The sequence below is a fragment of the Nematolebias whitei genome, chromosome 8, assembly GCF_014905685.2.
Source record: "Nematolebias whitei isolate Nwh7 chromosome 8, NemWhi1, whole genome shotgun sequence".
Taxonomy (NCBI): domain Eukaryota; kingdom Metazoa; phylum Chordata; class Actinopteri; order Cyprinodontiformes; family Rivulidae; genus Nematolebias; species Nematolebias whitei.
Genome location: NC_056505.1, coordinates 34,179,971 through 34,195,444, shown reverse-complemented (window position 1 = coordinate 34,195,444; position 15,474 = coordinate 34,179,971). Strand labels below are relative to the sequence as shown.

Sequence of the window (15,474 nt, the reverse complement as noted above, 5' to 3'; positions counted from 1 at the left end):
CCTACACGCCGCTCTTCCGATCTTACGGATAGGATAGCCCGGGGGGGGGGAGATATATATATATATATATATATATATATATAACATTATGCTTGTAACACATTGGTGACGCCCGTATGTGAAAAATGTAATAAACGTATATAATTTTTTTTAAGTCATCAGCTTTCGTGTTACAAACAACAACATTTAGTAGAATAGAGAAATAACATAAAGTCAAAATGTGCAGGCAGTCTTTAATGACTCTCAGACATCACATGTCTATATGTCTACATCTATAATGCCACAGTCTGCTCATTCTACTCATTCTACTCCGATAATATTAATACGACTGAATGTGTTGTAGCCATGCTCATGTTTGATAAGGTTAGTTCGCTGTGAAGGCCTTCTTGAATGGGATTGACCTCAAAAGCTGACCAGTTGTAAATTTACATTCAATTATTCAGTTCTGTGAGTTTCATTAAAATACATTTAATGATTTGTGATATTTTGCTAACAGATCAACGGGGTTGATGCCAAAATTGATAGAACATTTCATGCGATCTACCGGTGCTTAGAATATGTGATCAGGGTGACTTTCAGCTACTATCGCACCAAATATTAGCTCAATTTCTCTAAAGTCGATTGAGTTATAGCTTCTTTAGTGTTGGCTAGGCTAGAGTAGCTGTAGCTGTCGTGTTCAGCTGGGTGGACTCCAAACATTATCCAGCTGTAGATGTTCAGCTGAGGGTTTTAATAAAAGCCTTCCAGGTTATGACAGTTTGCTAACAGGCAGACAAACAAATGCACTCACACAAAGACGCATTCATTATAAGATCGCCCTGCTGTCATGGCGGTGGGTGATAATAAATAAAGGTTCAGTGTCTTCCAGCTCTCCCATCGGCTGTGGTCCATCAGCTGACACCAACAGAGAACTGACTCCAGCCAACTCTGCACTTACGCCTCAGCGACGTCCTCCATCTGCTTAGCTTGCATGCTGTCCATGTCCGAGACGTCTGCAGTAAATATTTTATAGAAACTTGCAGAGCTTTGGCTCCAAACGCACCGCAGTAACTTTTGATGTGGCTCTCAGCAGAAAGAGAGCAGCAGTTTGGAACGAATGCCAAAAAAAGCAAATAAAATAGACGTGAAGTTTAGGTGGAGCTCTGAAATACGCTGTAGTTACTAAAAGTTGTTGCGGATTCCATCATCCGAAAAACAACGGCTTTGATTTTAGAAACAGCACGGTGGGCTTTGTCCAGAACATTGAGTGTGTTGTTCACATACATTTTAATCAAATAACAAAATATACCTTTATTAAACAGTATGACAGTGCCTGCAGCGTGTACTGGTGCTATTTTATATTTATTTCTACATATTGTTGACATGTGTGGCCTGCTCTGGCAGTGCTCGCATTAACTAGAGGCTCTGAATTATTCATTCATATTGTACGCATCGCGTCTGTTTCCATTTCCGCTCAAAGAGCCTTCTTCTTCATCACAGTGCAGACATTAAAGGGCACTTCTCATAAAGCGCTGCATAAATTATTACGTTAATTATTGTCTGGCCCTGTCTGCCACTTTTCTTGTTCACTTTAGATTATTTGGATCATTTGTCACAGCGTCGTCTGTTAAGTGATGCGATCAATACGAGGCAGAGGTCCTGGCCCGGTTCTGTGGGCACGTTTCGAGCACATGAAAACTAACAGGAATTCCATGTTCTAATGCAAACAATTAAAAAAAGTATTGCCAAATGTGATCTAGTGGACTTTAGTTGTTCAGTTAGGCTTAAAGAAAGTTCACGTGCTGGACTCTTCAGCGCTCAGTAGAGTTGCATTCGGGCCAAAAAATTCCGACCAGACCTGGCCCCTGCCCGTTGCCATCATTTCCAAACCCCACCCGGCCCGACAAATTAATAGTAATCACAGGTCAGAATCTGAAACCCCACAGACATTTTTAATTACACTTGGACTGCTTATATAGTCAATAACGGTCGGTGGACGCGTGGACCGCGGTAAAGTTAGTTTTACATTGGACGTTGGACATATGAGCTCCGTGGCTTCAGCGGTGTGTTCCTCTCGTTTGAGTTCGGCTGACTGAAATCAGACTGCCTGCATTGGATGGAACAAGAGACACAGCTGAAGCCACGGAGCTCGAATGTCCAACGTCCAACATAAAACTAACTATCGCGGTGAAGCGCAGCTGAACAAGAGGCAGAAGATCAGCGCTGAGGGGGTGTTTGTCCTTTCATGGCCGTCAAAGAGCATTAAATGTTGTCATAGAATTGGATTTTATGGCAAGCCATGTTGCCATATAATTGGATTATATGGCAAGCAATGTTTTCATATAATTGGATTTTATGGCAAGCCGTGTTGTTGCCATATAATTGGATTTTATGGCAAGCAATGTTGTCATAGAATTGGATTTTATGGCAAGCCATGTTGTTGCCATATACTTGGATTTTATGGCAAGCCATGTTGTCATTTAATTGAATTTTATGGCAAGCCATGTTGCCATAAAGTTGGATTTTATGACAAGCCATGTTGCCATATAATTGAATTGCGGCTGATCCGCTCACGCTATCAAAAGCCCGTCCATTCAGCACATTACCATGGCTTTGGGCCTGTGTTAGAAATGACAGCTCTAGCGCTCACACGATTGTGTTCCTGTTTGAAGTTCCTTCTGTGTGCTTTTTGCAACCAAATGTCCTCCATATACAATACAACCTTTTTTATAAAGCACTTTGAAAACAACACCATTGGCCATATAATCCAATATATCTCTGTTATATAATATAACTTCTGCTGTCTTAACTTTCATGCTTCAAAATGTTCAGCTCAGTCAAGATTAATGTGTGAAACGTCTGTTTTTGTAACTTTTATACTTTTCAAAGTATTTAACATGAACTAAATTGATAATTCCCTATAGAAACAAAATGAAGGTCCATTCAGAAACTTCAGATATGTTTTTTGTTTTTTATCTTTTTGTTGTTGTTTTTATTTTATTTATTTTGGTAATTATTTTGCAAACTAACTACTCTAATTACTTTTATATTCATGGCTATTTTTCTTTAATCAGTCCCATGTTTTGTCTTTTGCATTTTTTCCAATTTTCAAATGATAAAACTTTATATACAAATAATTTACCCAAGAAAATACATTAAGATCTCTTTAAGTTCTTTCCATAACATTGTTCTCTTCAGAATCTCTTGCAGCGTACTTGCTCTATTGTGTCTTCTAATGCTACTTTTAGGTTTTAGGCACTGTTCTGCAACTTTTAGCTGCTATTCTTCTACGTTTAGCTTCTAGCTAAAGGTCTACAAATTAAAAGCTTCAGTTAATCTTTGGATGCTTTTTGCTTTGAACCATCCTTTTGTTGCTTTTAGCAAGATTTTTTTTTTTTTTTTTGCTTCTTTTAGCTAGCATTTTTCTCCTTTCAGCTTTTAGCAAATGTTTGCTTATTTTACCTTATTACTTTATTGTTGTACAACTAGCATTTAGCTGTTTTAGACTAGTTTCCATTCTTCTATTTCCAAGTTTTAGCTACCATTTTGGTATAATTAGCTTTTAACTACCATTCTTCTATATTTTACTTTTATTTAACTGACATTTAACAACAACAATGCAAGTTTTAGCTACTATTTTGCTGATTTTAGTTTTTGCTTCTTTTGCTATTTTCAGCTAATGTTTTGCTAATTTTGGCATTTGTTATCGTACTTGTATCTAATGTTTTGTTCATATACGCATTTGGTTTACTAGTTTTAGCTTCAGCATCTGTTTTGCTACTTTTAGCATTGATTTAGCTGCTTTTCTTTGACAAGTTTCAGCAGCTATTGAGCATTCAAAATTCAAAAATGCTTCCAGATGTCTTCTGGACCAGGACCACATGTTTCTGACAGATCCTCCTTGTCCCCTCACAGACCGAGTGCTTCAACTACATCCGGTTCCTGCAGAGTTACAACCACACGCACCTCTACACCTGTGGCACCTACGCCTTCCAGCCCAAATGCACCTACATTGTAAGTCCTCATGCATGTGGGCTGCACGCATGTGTGTGTGTGTGCATGTGTGTGTGTGTGTGTGTGTGTGCATGCATTCCCAAAGTCCGAGCCCCATAAGAAGAAGTGCCGTTGGTGGGTTAGGGTTAGGTATGTACTGGCAATGGTTAGGTTTAAGGTAAGGGTCAGGGTTAGTCTATAGATATGAATTAAAAATGAATGGAAGTTCCTGTAAAGATAGAAAGACAAACTTGTGTGTGTGTGTGTTTTCTGCACGGAGCCATGTCGAGTCAGCGCTGACAGGTGTCAGTTTGACACATCTGACCTGGGGCCAAAGAGCCGCTGTGTGACAAAATGAAAATAAACACAATAGAAAATGAGCGTAGCACACAGGGTTAGAGTGTGTGTGTGTGGGGGGGGGTGCACATATGCATGTTACGCTGATAAGATGAGACATTGTGGCGAAGGGTTCTTGTAACAAACGAACAGAGCTTGCAGCTCGGTCATGTGGGTCATAATCCGAACCGACCGCGGACCACCTGTGTTCCTCATCGTTTCTCTGAAACTTGTGTGTTCTCACAGAAAGGAGACGACTTCTCTCTCAACCCTGCTGTTCTGGAGGACGGCAAAGGCAAATGTCCCTACGACCCCGCCAAGGGGCACACTGGTCTCATAGTGGGTGAGTAAAAATATTTATACACAGTACAGGATGGTTCAGTGCTTCTTCTACAATAACTCAGCACAGAAATCAATGCAAAATGACAAAAAACAACTTGTATGTAGTTGCTGCTATAAAATATGTCAAAGATAACAGTGATTTTACATTTATTCTACAACAGGTTTGATTTCCATCTTTTAAATAAAAGTACAAGTTTAGCTCAATAAAGCTTTCAGTTATTATAACAAGGTTTGGCTCTTTAGAAGTAAAAGGTGTTAAATAATCATTTATAGTCAGGAACATTTTGACAACTCCACATGAAGCAGCTTTAAAAGAATCATAAAATCTCCACGAACAGCTCTTGCGGATTTTCTCATCAGTTTTGTAGCCATGAGGTCCAGAGGTCCAATCTGACGTTTCACGCTGCGTTCACTTCACTGTGCACAGCGTTACTGAGCCTGCAGGCTCTGGGTCTTTTTATTGTCTCCCTGCTGAACTGTCAACCTTCTCTCTCTGGAAGTTTCCAAATAAAATCACAGAGTTAATGTAAAGCTTGCACCCCGAACAGATAAGGAGCTGTACTCAGCAACACTAAACAACTTCCTGGGTACGGAGCCGGTCATCCTCAGGAACCTGGGCCAGCAGCACTACAACATGAAGAGCGAGTACCTGCCCGCCTGGCTCAACGGTAAGAAAAACACAAGACGTGACAAATGAAAGGGTGTGAGTCTGTCCCCCTCTCTCTCTGTCCATCTCGCTCTTGCTGTGTCGCTCTCTTTCTCTCGCTTATATTAGAGGTGTCCTAACCGGTATTTTTTTTTTTTCAGACTACCATTAAGTACTTATACTTCAGTTTGGGTACTTGCCATTACCAAGTAGTTAATGAGTTAGTGCTTAAACATTACACAATGATTTTAGAAACACAATTATTTTATTAAGAACACAGCAAACTGTCTGTGCTTTAATGTCATCAGTATTTCTATTAAAATATCTGTAAACTACGCACCATTTTTACTTTTTGTCCTGGGTTACCTGCAAAGTAGAGGAAGTGATGTCACCAAGCATGAAAGTGGCATCGTTCTAACGTATCGGAGTGTTTTTATGCAAAATATACTAGCCTCAAGTATGAGTCGGGACTAGGCCTGTCGCAATGATAAGATAAATTAAAATTATTGACCTCGTTTTCATTTATCGGCTTTATCATTTCTTCGTGTCTCTCTCTTTCTACTGGAAACAGGATGATAAAGGCTCAACTCCAGTGCTCTTCACTGACCCCTCTCTTTCTCTTTTCTCTTTAAAATCTGTTTTAAATGTCCAAAATCACATTTTGGGATTCTTAAAAGCAGCTAAGCTGAGAAGCTAAGCTACGAGCTAAGCTAACAGGCCAACCTCTGGGAAAAAAAACCCTCCGTCTTGTCGAAGCTCCAAGATTCACGGCTGAAACCCATGCTTTCATCTAAAAATTGTTTTTATCTGTAAAAAGAAGCTGAGAACTTGTTTACTGATTTTTTATTAAAAGCTTTGTGTGAAAAATGCTATGCTAAAGAGCTCAAACCCCACCGAGCGTCCGCCATTTTGAGAACCAAAAACAGGAAGGAGAGACAGCCCATGTCACATCAAGGGGCCTCCATCCCGTTTTTCTTAAAGAGACGAAGCTCGCTCCCTCACTATCCATCCTTTGGTTCAAACAGTTGTATGCTGCCATCCAGTGGTCAAAAAAAGTACTGCACACAAAATTAACCACCATTTCCTCTTAAATTTGACAATTAAGAATTATTGTAAAATTTCAAACAATATTATCGTTTATCGCAATAATTTCTGAGACAGCCCTGAGATATACTTGCAACCCGTCCAGGGTGTACCCCGCCCCTCTCACAGTGATCGCTGGACAATGGGCACCGGCGACCCCCGTGACCCAAAATGGAAGAAGCAGGTAAAAGATAATGGATGGATGGATTTCTGAGACAATTAATCGCTCAGCAAAACTCGTTATCATGACAGGCCTAGTCGGGACACTACTAATATATATGCATGGGGACATAAAAAAGATAAGTACCAAATGATGTAAAATAAATGTTACTTTTTATGACTGACCTCCCTAGTTTTGAATTAGTAATTTTTAGTTCTGCTAAAAGATTAATTTACTGTTTGTCAACTTCAGTACAAAAGCTAACAGCTAGCTACCACAAATATTAGACATACTTTATCTTTGATGCACTAAATAATGTTTAGAGTTAGAAACGACACCTGGTGAGATTTTTAGGACAAACATTTAAAGACATCTAAAAATTCAGAGGGAAATATGCAATGGAAGTAAAATGCAATAATTCGAGAGGGGGTTAATATTAATGCACACCGTGCACGTCTCCTGTGACAGAATTGTCTCGTACAAACCTACATGGTTGCCACAACTGTAGCTAGCAATTAGCTAATGCTAGGTTGTGTTTTAGTGGTGGCAAAGGAATAAAGATGTACAGAAAGAATTGTTCAGTCATTGTTCTGTCTCACTACGACTGCACCAACAAGTAAATAAGTGAAATAAAGTCACAAAACTTACAATTCTCTCCCACGATCACTCAAAAATGTTGTTGCCGAGTCGAGGCCACCTTCACTTCACCAGTCAGAGCCTGTAAATCAAGTCCATTTGGTCTATCTCCTTCTGAGATGTTTTGTCAACCAACAAGCTCAATAACGTCTGCACTTCTATAGTACCATGGTGTTGTTTTACGTGTTGCCATTTTATTGTATATATTATTCTTTTGTTTTTACAAGTAAATAACAAAACAAACACTGCGATTGCAAGGTGTTTAAAATGGTGGATTTGATTCGGGTGAAGGAAGACGCTCTCTTGATTGACATCTCTCTCTGGCCAATCAACGATCTGCGTTCTGCTGATGTCAAGTCTTTAGCGTGACTCGTTTCGCTAAGAACCTCACCCGAATCGGTTCTCAGAACCAAACCACTGTGCTCTCTCTCCTATTAGTTAATTAAAAACAGAAAAGGTTCAAAACCTGCCCATTTTATCCGTTCAGTCAGAGGAATCAGTAAGAGCAGGAGAACTTTCAGGATATGAAGATTGATCCACAGCCATGTTGAAGAATTATTATATGTTGGAGGAAGGAGGCGTTGGGAAGGAGTGAGCCACTCGGAAGATATGAAGGGGAGAGAAGAGGATGAAGTTGTGGCAGAGAAAGGGGGTGATGAAAGACTAGACATTAGGGCTGGTGATGAAAAGATAGAGAGACAGGTGAGGAGAATAGAGAGAGGATGGAGGAGCATACAGATGAGAGAGAGGTTTAGACTGGTATCTCTGTTTAATATTCATGCAGATACTGAGTTTTATTTAAAACCAGACATGCAATGAAGCTAAACCCCCCACTACCACCACCCCTCTCCTCCCCAGTTCAGGTTTCAGTAGAGTTATGACCAGACTATCTGGGGAATCATAAAATCATAGAGATGTACTTTTTGCACGATAATCATTTTAAATCCCCAAACTGTTCAAGTTTAAAACTGTTCGACTGCGCATGAAGAAGGAACTTCTAAAACCTAATGAGGCAGGAATGCGCAGACTTTAAAAAACGACAGCTGTGGGTGAGGAAGTGGAAAAACCAAAATGGATCAATATTAGTGAGCGCTGCAGAGAAAGAAAGGGAGAAACGACTGGTGAAGAGGTGAGGCGAGGGAGACTGATGAAAGAAAGCAGACAAAGAGGGGAGGAAGGGAGGCAGAGGAGTAATTCTGTCCTGCAGGCTGAGATCGTCTTTGTTCACTCGTGATCTATGTCTTAACGACTGCGTAAAAACACACTTTTGCATTTGTGTGTGTGTGTGTGTGTGTGTGCAGAGCCGGACTTTGTGGGTTCAGCCCTGGTGCGGGAGAGCAGCGGCAGCAAAGACGGGGACGACGACAAGATCTACTTCTTCTTCAGCGAGCGAGCGTTGGAGCTGGACTGCGACACGGAGCTCACAGTGGCCAGAGTGGCCCGGGTCTGCAAGGTAACCCGCCTGATGAGGGTCAGAACAAACCTCACTCCCCTGCTGCGCACACGCTGGAGGTTATTAATGGGAACGGCACAGATTCGAACAGTAACCAGTCTTCAAGCGAATATTCAGATAACAGATAACAGATTCGACTGTAAAATCCTGATTTTGTGCACACTTGGCAGGGAATCAGCTGTTTTCTGTGTTCTCCAGCTGTGTTGGCAGCTGTTCCTGAAAGCCTAATAATGTGAGACAGCATTTGCTAACTGCGGCTTCAGCAGGTGATGCTCATTCAAGGAAGCAACTGGCAAAGATTTACCAGCTGAATAAGTAAAGTCTGTACACCAGTTTATCACAGTGGAAACTGTCATGTTAAGCTGAAGATGTGGACCCAGACACAGTTGACAGGCGCTGGAGTAAAACTGAGAAATTTAGATAAAGATATTGTCTGGCAAGGCTACATGGAAAGAAAAATTGAATAGAAACCAGGACAGGAGCACAAAACAACTCGACACACAGGAGGGAACGCAGAACTTGTGAAGCCGAGGACAACTTCACCAGGAAGGAGTGATTGCTGGAATGAAGAGCAGGCGAACTAAATGGGCAAATGAGCTGCAGCTGTGAGGTGAAGACATAGGTGTTGCAATAATTATATGTGAAGAGGATGTGTCTCCCCCCATTTAAATATATTCATTTGGACCCCTCCACATTTACCATGAAATATTAGTTCACTCTGCACTGTTTCTATTTCTTCGTGAACAAATCCATTCCACCTGATTAAATAGGAGAATACTCAAACCACTAAAAGTCCACTCCAGGTTTTCCTGGTTGCCTACAACAACTCCACCCTGCATGCACTGTTTCTCCAAGGTCATCTGCCTTAGCAGGACACTCACCAGGGTGGGGGGTGGGGTTGGCACACCACTGTGTTGCTCGCTAGCTTAGAGCTACGTTAGTGCCACATTTGTCCAACGGGCCAGGATGTGTGTGGGGTAGGATGCTTAAGAGAAGCGGAGCTTGCTCCATTCACACAAGGAGGGCTGTTGGTCAGGTTAATTCTTGTTGTGTTGTGCTCTCTAAAATAGTTAATGAATGAAGTGTTTACTTGTCTAGGTAAATGTGGATGTTTAGAAACCCATTAAAATACACCAGAAATGGCATCTACTTTATAAAAAATTTCCTGGGGGAGGGCCCCTGGACCCCCGCCCCCCAACCATCACCACTTGTGTATTCCCTCCACGTGACAAATATTTTTGCTGCCAATGGGTTAAGACAAACGCAAGGTCTACATATAATGGAGGTCTTCTCCAATAAGAATTCAGGAGTTGAAGCTGGAATCAGGACCCACCTTCCCTGCCAACTGGGTCCAGTACAAGATTTGAGTCCTGACCCCTCCATGTAGACGAAAGGAACATCACCTTTGGTAATTTAGGGAAAATAAAATAAAAAACTCCCTTTTGATGCTGACTCTTGCTGATTTACTTAGTTCTATGACTATGCTCACCCTGCAGGTTATCATGCTTAACTCCAATATTTTTGGACAGCTCTGATTTTTTAGCGTGACCATTCACGTCATATGTTAAATGTGAGCGCCATCAGTCTCATGAACAGTCCATGGCCCTGAAGCGACCCACTTGCACCAAAGAAGACGTCTCGTCACAGGCGGCTCGCTGTGTTTACAGAAGTAAATATGAATGTGACACATGCAATGCAGAGTTCCCACCGACTTTGGGATTCAGGGAAAACTTATACAATGACTTTCATATTTTTCAGACAGGGAAAATGCAGATTTTGAACACTGATCTGCTGATTAAAAGATGACCTTTCTGAGATTTTGACGTGTTCATGTATCAGTTCTAGTATTCTAGTGTCAATGAGTCTGTGTTGTTTCTACAGTTTAAATAGTACATGTATCCTTACTGATTGGCTATGGTGGCTTCATTGGAATCTGATGTTATGCAATGTAAATAATGATGAGGAATTATTGCTGTATGCACAAACTGTAGGCTACACTAGATTCTGAGTTGGACTCTGCCCACCACTTAAGATGATAAGTTCTGAGGGTTTCATGTGACTGAAATATATCCTGGAGTTTCAGGATTTACTGAATTAAAACTCTGTGAATTTTGTTTAAGGTATTATCTGTTGTACTTGTTTTGTCCAGTGTTTATATTTGCAGCTACTTTGGCACAGAATTGTACTTCTGAAATGGTTGTGTCTTACTGAACATGAAACAAACTCACGTATTGATGCCATCGAGTTTGTATCCATACGATCCAACACCAGTGTTCGTATCGTATGTTGCTCTGGTCATGCCAAATGAACTTCTGTTCTTTAGCTGAACATGTCTACAGTTCCAAGCTTTAAAATGCATGACGTTGGTATTAATAATATCAATGTATGGGTTGATCCACATACTCTGTAGCTTAACCGTCAGATGAAATACTATACAACTGGTCAAACTGAGGTCACTTTGCAAAGCATAGGATATACATCTGGTTTATTACCACATATGAAAAAGTCCAGGTTTGGATTTGAAAGTCTGATACTTTTACTCACAGTGTGAACATAGCCTGCTGTATTTTCAACTATGCAATTCTTGTATAGGTAAATAAGTTTAGCTGTAATTACTTTGTCCATGCTTAAACGAAAGGTCATGTGACACCATGATTGGGTTGGGGGCGTAGGTGAGACTAAAAGCCCTAGATTGGTAGTGCACGGACTCTAGTCCCAAAACTACATTTTAGCTCCCAAAACCTGTGTCCAGCTGTTGTCGGACTCCAAAAGAAAGTTGTGACATTTGGTTTAGTATTAAAATATCAAGCGTGTAAACTGAAATATACTCAGCGCAGGAAAAATATGTGCATAATACAACACAATAACACAAAGACAACACTCTGGATCATGACTGAAACACTCCAGTGTATCTTCTAAAGCTAAATGAACCCAATTTCTCTTTATTTTGTTAGTTTAAGAAGTTGCAACAGCAAAGAGCATGCATATTTGAAGAAGATAAAAGCAGAACTCTTTGAAATCATAAAAATAAGACGTTTTTCCCCCAGCCGTAACGTTTATGATCCAATTTAAAGTTTTAACTTGGAAAGTTTTTTTTTCTTTTCCACACTGAGATATAAAGAATTTACCATGAAACCATGAAATAATGTTAAATTAAACACATAGCTCTGTTTATAAACCACTGCATAATGAGGACGGCAGAAAAAGAAACGAGCAACAACCTGAATATCAGAATTATGGCAGGGCATTTGTTGGCATTAAGAAAGTAGCTGCTTTTAGATTGATTGTGACCCACGGCTGCAAGAACAACACAAACTCAGCTCATTGCATCATTACTGATGCTGTGTTATGTGCAGACAATTAAAATGACACAGATATATTTGGTAATTAATGATTAATTTGCTAAATAAATTGCCTCATTAAGACAACTGATTGGGTCGTTAGGGCCACACACTAGAAGAGCTTTTTGTTGTGTTTGTGGAGACACGTGTAATTAAGAGTCCTTTTGTTGTGATGGTCAGTGAAACACCTCCAAGTATTTCACAAACAGATGCTCACGTTTAACGTGCACTGATGATGGCGCTCGTAGCGCAAGTGCTGCAGCGGCGCGGTGTCTTATTGTTGTGATAGAACTATTTTCACCTGCATCTGTGACCATGGATGACAGCAGGAGGAGGAATTCATCAAATAAGTCCCCTTTGAGCAGGAATAATAAGGCACCTGCTTTTCTTAGCTGGATTTCATTATTTTTCCTTTTTATCTTTTATCCCAAACTTGAAAATACCAGAGTCTAAATGAACCCAGGAGCTCCTTCACGACATTACAACAGTTCGTTTAGCAAGGGCACATTGAACAAATTTATTACCGAACAGATAAAAGAGTGAGCATAAAGATGATTATATATTTCATTTAAGGGGTGAAGGTGAGGCCAGTTAAATGTGCGTGAAATATGACGAGCTTCAGCGGAGATGAACAGAAAGGACCGCGAGTTAAAGACATACTGCGAACCCCGTTCAGCTCAGAATGTTGGGATGGTTAATCTGTCAGGTTTAGAGAGTTTATTGTCCAAAAACTAATTAAATCTGTCTTTTAAATTTTTTTATCTTATTAGATTAAAGACCGTAATGTGTCTATATTCAATTTTTTTTTTTTTTTTACAATCTAGAGTTTCTTTCTACCTACTGCTTCTGAATACTTTGTGCTATTTTAGCCTATCAGCTATCAAAATGTTCATCTCAGTCAGGAGACGGGTGCACGGCGTTTAGTTTGAACAAATTTTCATTCCATTTACAAATATTTTACCAAGTGAAATACATCGAGATCTTTTCTGTGCTTTCAAATTGTACTTCTTTTGCTACTTTTAGATTCAACTAGCCATGTGATACTTTAGCATGTAGTTGAGTTATAGTTTAAATATTCAGTAGCCAGTGTTTGGCTTCTTTGAGCTTTTATCTAATGTTTTTTTCTTTTAGATTTTGGCTAGTGTTCTGTTTTCATTTAGCTGAAACCACTCACGGCTAATTTTTAGCAAATCTTAAATGTTATTCCAACGATCATCATTCATGCTGCATTTCCCGAGAAAATGCAATTTTTGTAGTTTAATTTGACAACACTTATGTCATACATGCAGACAAGAAATAGAAAACCAAACTGCAATAATCTGATTTTCCCACATTTTATTTTATTTTCTTCTTTCGGCTGCTCCCTTCTTCAGGAGCCGCCACGTCGAACTAACTCACGTGAAGACTTGGCAGTTATTTTTACACCAGATGTTCTTCCTGACACAACCACAGACCAGCGAGCTACCACTGCCCTCTGAGTGGAGCAGAGAGCTGCTATCTAGGGCACCCAGGGGAGCAGATGGTGGGGGTTAATGGCCTTGCTCAAGGACCCACAGTGGACAAATGAGGGTGGAGGCAGGTGTGGGTACTTCATCTTTTTCACCCACATTTTGATGTTGTCGGTCCAGAGAGTCAGGTGGTGGTTCAGTTGATAGAGCTGTTGCCTCTCAAAAAGAAGGTTGCTGGTTCACATCCCGGCGGGGGGCCTTTCTGGGTGGAGTTTGCATGTTCTCTCGGTGCATGCGTGGATTTTCTCCGGGTACTCCGGTTTCCTCCCACAGACCAAAAACATGCATGTTAGACTGATTGGTAACTCTAAATTGTCTCTAGGTGTGACTGAGAGAGTGAATGGTTGTTTGTCTCTATGTGTCCCTGTGATGGACTGGAGACCCGTCCAAGGTGTCCCCCGCCTCTCACACAGTGATGGCTGGACATGGGCACCAGTGACCCCTGTGACCTGAAAAGAAAGAAGCAGGTAAAAGAGAATGGATGGATGGTAGAGGGAGTCAAACCGGCGACCTTCCGATTACAGGCCCACCTTCTCTAACCTCTGCGCTAAACTCTGATTTTCCCACATGGCTTCAGAGAACGTTGTGTTATAATTTGAACAGCTCAGTTACCTGTGAGTGTGTGAGTCTTTAAAAACGTGGAAACTTTGTCAAACGTTAGCAGGAGTCTGAAAGTCAGCAGCACTCCTGCTCAGAAGTACTAAAGTACAGGTTGGAAAAGAAGGAGGACAGATAAAGTTGTTTATCTGATCTGATCTGTGTTCTCTTCAGGGCGACCTGGGCGGTACCAGAACTCTGCAGAAGAAGTGGACCACCTTTCAAAAAGCCCGGCTGGAGTGCTCCCTCCCAGAGCGCCACGTCTCCTTCAACAACCTGCGGGCCGTCTTCACCCTGCCGGGGCAGGACTGGCGGGGCACCACCTTCTACGGCATCTTCCACGCACAGTGGTGAGTCGCAGCAATGGCCGTCACTTGTCTGAAAGACTGGAGACATGAAAGCACGGCTCTTAGTATCAGTTGAAGTTAATTAGCAGATTAGCATTCTGCTGTCAGTCGGCAGCATGTCGGAGCCTCGCCTCTGTAATAAAATTACTGGTCACTCTGATAAGATGTCTCCAGCGATGTGCTCTGTGTGATTAGGTATTTACCGAGTAATTGAAAGCTTTAATTTGATACGGCTACAAATGAGTCCTTTTCGGTGGATATAACCTGAGCCCTCCAAGATGTTTTATTGCTTTTATTAGAGTTTAAATGTCAGGAAGATTTTATGCACTCCTCAATCATCACAAATGTGTTTACTATATAAAATCAGACTTTATAAATTAAATTCTTGACTATGAGACACACTTCTAACATGATCAGCCATAGCATTGTGACTAAACTGCTGCAGTCCAAGAGCCTCCTTCAAGGTTTCAGACCCCTGAAGGTATCTAGCACCAAGTCATCGGTGAAAGACACTTTAAGTTTTGTAATTTGCAAGTTGGATGGACTTGAATTGAACTTGTTTCCTGTGCTCCTGGATTGTGTTGCCATTTGGAGAGTGAAGAGGCCAAAAGCTTCTTTCACCTTGGTTCAGTGATGTGGCCACAGACATGATCCTGCTTGTGTTCACACATGAGTGAATAAAGCTATCTGAGTTCTGTGACAATGTGGGCGCCGGCTTTGCAGAACCAGTGAAGTGGCAGCAGCACTGTTAGTTGGAGGAGAGCGCTGCACGCACCACCCTCCACTTTACACCTACTGTATAGACCAGAGCTATTCAGCTAAACTGCTCAGGGGCCGGACATCCAGCACTTAAAGTCTTAATGTAACTAAACCAAGTTTTACAGTGATCTGTTGCCTTTTAAATTTGTTTATTTTATTGCATTGAATCATAAATGCAATAAACAAAACCCAAAAAGGGGCAGATATAATAAGATTTTTTTTTTTCTTTCTGCTGCCTTTCATTTTAAATCTTTTGTATCTTTTTTTTATATTGTTATGGAATTGTTTTGTACT

The 15,474-nt window shown here is 40.8% G+C and overlaps 1 protein-coding gene across 1 annotated transcript in view; it reads left to right on the top strand.

Moving 5' to 3' along the window:
* The window catches only part of sema4c (sema domain, immunoglobulin domain (Ig), transmembrane domain (TM) and short cytoplasmic domain, (semaphorin) 4C), a 91,432-nt gene that overhangs the window by 57,282 nt on the left and 18,676 nt on the right, over positions 1 to 15,474 (top strand). Inside the window, exons 2-6 of the mRNA XM_037680720.1 lie at positions 3,895 to 3,993; positions 4,555 to 4,651; positions 5,199 to 5,318; positions 8,477 to 8,628; positions 14,249 to 14,424. Of these exons, the coding sequence (XP_037536648.1) occupies positions 3,895 to 3,993; positions 4,555 to 4,651; positions 5,199 to 5,318; positions 8,477 to 8,628; positions 14,249 to 14,424 (644 nt within the window). The remainder of the gene's footprint in view (positions 1 to 3,894; positions 3,994 to 4,554; positions 4,652 to 5,198; positions 5,319 to 8,476; positions 8,629 to 14,248; positions 14,425 to 15,474) is intronic.